The 6240-nt window shown below is 38.1% G+C and overlaps 1 protein-coding gene across 1 annotated transcript in view; it reads right to left on the bottom strand.

Annotated features, from left to right (window-relative positions):
* Nucleotides 1–919, bottom strand: part of epm2a (EPM2A glucan phosphatase, laforin) — an 11274-nt gene extending 10355 nt beyond the window's left edge. The window contains exon 1 of the mRNA XM_005734468.1: nucleotides 521–919. Within this exon, the coding sequence (XP_005734525.1) occupies nucleotides 521–767 (247 nt within the window). The 5' untranslated portion in view covers nucleotides 768–919. The remainder of the gene's footprint in view (nucleotides 1–520) is intronic.
* Between the last annotated feature and the right edge of the window lie 5321 nt (nucleotides 920–6240).

Here is a 6240-nt window from a genome sequence, read left to right as displayed (position 1 = left end):
TCCAACAGTAGGACCATATGACTAATTTCAAATGAGAATCCTTTTATCCATTTACATTAAATCAAAAAATATATATATCATAACATTAAATATAGCCTACATGTTAAAGAAACTTTCAGAGGAATCCAGTATTGCAATACTGTGCATTCATTCCTGGGTGCAGATGATGAAGTATAAATGCTGAACTCTATCTGTAAACCGTTATATTCACATGCTGAATTTCAACTGTTAATTTAAACTAAAAGACTCAATAGTTTTTTCGGATGTTTTTCAGAAATTTTAAACTTTTTTAGGTTTGCAGATTCAATGCAATTTGTTAGCCACTGAACATTTAGTGTCACTTACCGCCATCATGTGGCACTATGAAAACATTGCACAATAGCAACCAAACATGGCGCAGTCATATTTATGTCTCTCCCCGCTAACCTTACAGTAATTACAGCAAATCTGTGAGACGTCTGGAAAACCGTCTACATGTGAACCAGATGTGATGCGCATTAAACCAGAAGTGCACAGGTACCTTCCCAGATAAAGGTGCCTCTGACTCTTTGGATGAACTTGAACCACAGTGTGTCTCTGTGGGGCTCGGCTAGGTGCACCTCACCGATCCACAGACACGGTTCTGCGGGTGACGGGAGTTTCTGTGTGGCTTTCATCCGAACCGCTCTGTTCGGGTCCCAGTTCCCCATTTCAGCACGCGAACCCAAAACAAAGACGTCGACCTCCGAGGACTCCGGAGTGAGAATGACGCCGAATCTAAATAACATGACCGCAGGCTTGCCTAAATCTGTTCAGCCGATTATGGTATGGCGACCTTATGGGTTATTATGGCTTATAATGTTATAGCAGCTATTGCGTTACATTCGCGACGGTGTGACTGTATAGTGTAGCCTAAAAATAACCGGGTGTAGTTGGACAGTTCAGTTTGCAGCAAAGACAAGAAAAAGAGAATGAGGTCCCACTCTGCCAGGATTATCGGGCACCTTGCAGAAGCCACGTAAGACTGGACGGCTCAAAGGACTGCGCTTCAGAAAACGCATTACTCTGTGGGCAGCATCTACTCTTAAGGGAAAAGTATTGTATTTTCTATACATTCATTTTCTTTTCTTTGTTTTTTGTTTTTAACGTACTTCTGTAGTGCAATAAAAAAAGGAAGCGTGACAGATGGATAACATTTATTGCTTTATAAATAACTGGACACCAATAACTTGAGTTTATTATATAATATTATATTACAGTGCATTTCTAACTACTGTAGGCAGCAAACAATACTTTTAACTAAAGATTTTTAGAATTTGAAAGAAAGGCAGACGTGAAGTGCGAAAGTGAGATCAGAGGTCAAATGTGACATGATTTTTTTTTGCAAACTATAACGTGATATTTAGAATACCCAGATACCAGTATAATTTTCTAATTGTGGCATTTGAATTTTAAGTACAGCTTTAAAAACAAAAGAACAGGTACAAAAAAAGCACAAAGTAATGTGATATTTAAAAACAATATTTAGAATAGGATTCCCTCTATGCTTGTAGTTTGTCAACACGAACAATGGCAGTGAGAAACGTAGTTTTAAATAGCTATACGTAGCTTTATCATCACTTTGGCCTTCAGATCAGCTGTTGACCTAGAACAAGCCAGAGGTCAAACTTGACACAATATTTAACATTTTTATATAGTACATTTTATGTGTAGACAAAACCACCACACTGGTAATGGTATCTAAGTTCTCAGGGTTTTTTTTTTGTCAATTTTGAATCCATAAATTATTAAGTTGACCTTCAACTTTGGTGGATATTTATTGTGTGCTTACATTTAAACATGTAGTGCTTCTAGAGGCAACAAATGCAACAAAATAGCATTTAAATAAATCCTACAAACACAATGAACTAAATTTGCCATCTATAATTTACTACAAAAGATCCTTTTTAACACAGAACAGAACATCTTAAGCTGTGTGGTGTGGTTGTGATTGTTGCCATCAGGCGTTTTCATTTATTTGGAATGAGAGAAGGTATTACCAGAACAAGCACATAATTGCTTTGGGTGGCCGAGTGCCAAAACTTGGGCTCTGTCCTCTAATCCTTCACAATCACCCTGCATGTATAGGGCTAACATCCAAATATTTCTGGTCCTCAGTAATAATAACAATAATAATAACAATGACAAAATGCTGGTTTTATACAGAGTAGAAGTAATGTGGTGCACGAGAAGGAGGAGAATCCAAAGAAAAGCAAGGATGCGTGTTAGGCAGCCAAGTTCTGTGTTGCAGTGAGCCGATAGGTTTGCAGTGCTTCAGGGTTTTAATCACATTTCTACTCAGAGATTAGGCAATAACAGAAACTTTAACAAATCCTGCAGCAGAAAACGACACCAGCAATGTGTGGATTAATCACAAGGCACAGTAACTTAAGTAATAGGTATGCTCAGGACCTGACTCGACCCTAAATGGTGATTTGTGTTCTTCTACACACATCTTTTAAAGTAGAAGCATTTTAATAAAGCAGCACTTTTCTAGATGAATCCTGCCCTTTACCTGCCTCTAGAGAACAGCTGCCTCTAAGACTGCACAACTAGTTTCGATTTCAAATAAAGGGGGTCAACCTTATAAACTGTATTGATTCTTCTTTAGCTGTCTCTTGAGCATGTGTAAAATCTGCACTTACATAGTATTCATTTTGTTAGATTACTTGTTTTTCCCTTATTAGATCTGCTCATTTTTGACTTATGGATGTGCTCTCTTGTCGGTAGAATTTAGGCCATCATGCACAGAATTTGCCACTCATCTGACCGGAAGAAATGATGATCCGTACATGCAGTTCACCATTTGATCAGTTAAAGCTGAATAATTGTTGTACACTGCCACCGTGCATGCTATATGCTGTACATGGACTATTTCTAATACTGTGCTTTAGAAGTGACCAACTCCTCTAATGTGAGCATCCGCAGTATATGGACATGCATGCAATTGGTGGCAAGGATCAGTTTGTATAATCAAGAGACTCTAAACACAATCCCTTTGGAGAGTTCATGTTTTTTACTATACCTGTCATGGCTTTTGTGTTTAAGTTATATACCATTATTATTTGTTATTCATGGCTTTGGTTTTGCTGATGGTTTTCTGTTCATTTTATATTTGTAGTTCTAGCTCCTGGTTTCAGTAACTGTGTCTTCCCTGTGTTCTATGTTTCATATCCAGTCAGTCATGTCAAGTCTGGGTCTCTGAGTCTGCGAATGTCTTGTGCTTCCTGTTTTACTTTGAAAGTCCTTTCCTTAAGTCTGGGTATTCTGCTTTGCATCCTTTGTCTTGTTATGTGTGATTTGTCCTGGCTTTGTTGCCACCTTGTTCCCCAATCGCTCGTTGTCCTGCCTGTGTATTTAAGCCCTGTGTCTTCCTCTGTCTCAGGTTTTTATGTTTCATGTCCTGGGTTTCTAGTCCCAGACTTTTGTTCCTTTGTATCATGTTTTAGTTTCACCCAGTTTTGGTTTTGTTTTAGTTTAGCCGCTGCCATGTTCAGCACTTGCTTGTATTTCATTTCCCCCACTGTAAATAAAGCTCACGTGTCAGTCATTCATCAGTGCCTGCACTTGGGTCCTTTCTCTCACCACTCCACATGTCTGCTTCCGCAGCCATGACAATACCACATTAGAGTAATCCACCTACCACAAATCAGTTGCTCTTCTTTCCACATGAATGTAAGGTTTCAAAAAAGTGTATAATCCTGTTACTACTAAATAAAAACACTATAAGCTTTTCGGTTACAACCAAAAAAACTGTTCTAGCATGAAAATACCTTGTCAGGCATGTATGAATTAACCTCCTACCATGTAAGTTAGCCTGGTGGTGCCAGTTGACGCCTTTCTTAAATAATTATGCTGATCTCTATTTTAATCAGCTTCAGATATGTGGAGGGTACTTCAAGCTGAGAGTTTCTTCCTGTAATTGCTTCACTGAGTTTTGACAGCTGGGCTAGAAACTCCTTAATCATTTGCTTTAAGGCAAACTCATCAAATTGCTCTTAAGCGCACTGACCCACAAGAACCTGCAAAGTAATGAAAAAATGTCAACCGATTTAGTGATATGATCTTTAAAAACCTGAATTACAAAACCTTTTTGTTACATCTGTCCATTGTCTACTTCACAGTTTTGGCCTTTGATCAAGGACCTCAGTTTGTAGAAATACCAAACATCTGGTCTTACCTTCATGTCTGGGCTTATTAGTGAAAACAATAAGCTTTCACAATAAGCAGTAAGTGTCCATGGCTGATGGAGTTTCAGGTAAGGATTGTGACCAGAACCATTATTAAAAAACAAATATATGTATATATATTTATGTTGCTTTATTTTTTTTTCTTTGGTGGTGATTTTTGGGGGGAGGGGCTAGTGAGGGTTGTGCATCATGAATTGATAAAATGTAAAACTTAATACATTAGTGCACTTCTGAGAGAGATGTCGAGCCATTCCTGCAAACTCCACTGTCTCTCAAAACATTTGGGAGAGTCTCCAAATTTGTCTGAACCATTTAGTGGTTGGAGAAGGTTTTCTCAGCAGGAGCGAGCCATTGGGCACCCAGGAGTGGTAGTCAAACTAGATACAAGAGTTTCGAGTAAATTAGCTTCACAGCTGTGCACACAGCTTCCTCTGGAAATCATCAGGAAATCTCTGGACTTTAAATTTAGCTTACTATAAAATGTGATCTAAAATTGACACCCTATATATAAAAGATGTTTTAATTGAAACACTTTATGCATTTCATTGCCTCACCAGTCTGTTTGCAGCATGTTGAACTGTCACTGTAAAGATCAGGATTGTGATGAACTTGATCACTCAACAGTATAAGTATGTTGGAAACCCTGTTAACAGCACAGTCATGACTCACAAGAAAATGTAATAGTGTGTGATTTTATGTATACAAAATAAAACTTGGAGCATTTACATCTTACCAGAGAGTTTGTTTTCCAAGAAGAAGATGATCCACATGAATATCTTGTGGATCATCTTTTGAAGCTATCTGACAGATAGTATTAATCCACTATATTCCTCACAAAGCTGGCAAAAACATGACAGTTTGACTTTCAATGAATCTGAAATCACTGCAACATTTTTAAATGAAGAATTAATCACCACACTTCCAACGATGTGCAAGACTGTTTACTAATAAATTAATTTGTAGACATTTATGTAATGCTTGAATGGATTTCCTGAATGACATGGCCTCCAGTATTACTGTGAATTGCCAAAATGAAGACATCCTGCCTCTGAGTGACAAAGTAGTTTATTACTCCTTTGCTACTCTATTATAATTCTTCAGAGTCAGGCTGTCCTAAAAATGCTCTGAAAAACCTTTAGCTGATCCAAAACACTGCACTGAGAGTACTGAGAGTACAGTCTTTGGCTCAGCTGTACACACTGGAATACTCTCCCATGTTGTTTGTCTGTGTTTATTGTGCTATGGTGTGTTGATATCTGCGCATTCCTGTATTCTGTGTTACACATTTCAATGTTTTTTCCCCCCCTTGCTACCTAGCCTGACCTGTCTCCCCAATGTGATGTTTGTGTATTGTATGTACGGTTGGCTAGGTCTGTCATCTCGGTTATGGGCAACTGCAACTGACAAATAAAGGCTATCTCATCTCTCATCTCATCATCACCGAGACTCCCATATTAGCTTCTACTCATTGGCTTCCAGTTAAATCCAGAATTTATTTGTTTGCCAGAGTTTGCAAAAGAATAATGGCAGGCAGACCTTTTAGCTATTAGATCCCTCTCCTATGGAACCAGCTCTCACTTTGGGTTTCGATGTCTTTTAAGACCAAGCTTTCTTTTTTGATTAAACTTAATATAACAGTTATGCTTCTATGTGCTTGAGCACCTCCCGTTTCTTTACTCCTCATGCATTTGTCACAAATTACCTTTTGTCTACTTTCTCTTGTAGCCCATCACCCTATACCACCCCACCCCATTTATGGTTCTCTTTATGATCCATTTATTTCTTTCCCTACCAAGTGACACCATATTATTGCCCTTTCTAAATTTAGTCTTTCATCAAGTTCATACTTCTCTACTTCTCCCTCGCTTCTTTACAATATAAAAGTGCCTATAGACAACTGTTGTTGTTAAATATATAATGATTGAAAAAAAAGGTCATACTGTAGCAGTTTTCATACTCTTAACTTAATGCTGAGGTGTAATAGAAGTTGGGGATCGACTGCAGTCTTCATGCAGTGATGTTCTCTGTCAGG

Source organism: Pundamilia nyererei, unplaced genomic scaffold (genome assembly GCF_000239375.1).
Source record: "Pundamilia nyererei isolate P.nyererei 1_Seehausen unplaced genomic scaffold, PunNye1.0 scaffold00058, whole genome shotgun sequence".
Classification (NCBI taxonomy): domain Eukaryota; kingdom Metazoa; phylum Chordata; class Actinopteri; order Cichliformes; family Cichlidae; genus Pundamilia; species Pundamilia nyererei.
Note: the sequence above shows the minus strand (reverse complement) of the source record. Positions and strands in the feature narration are given on the sequence as shown.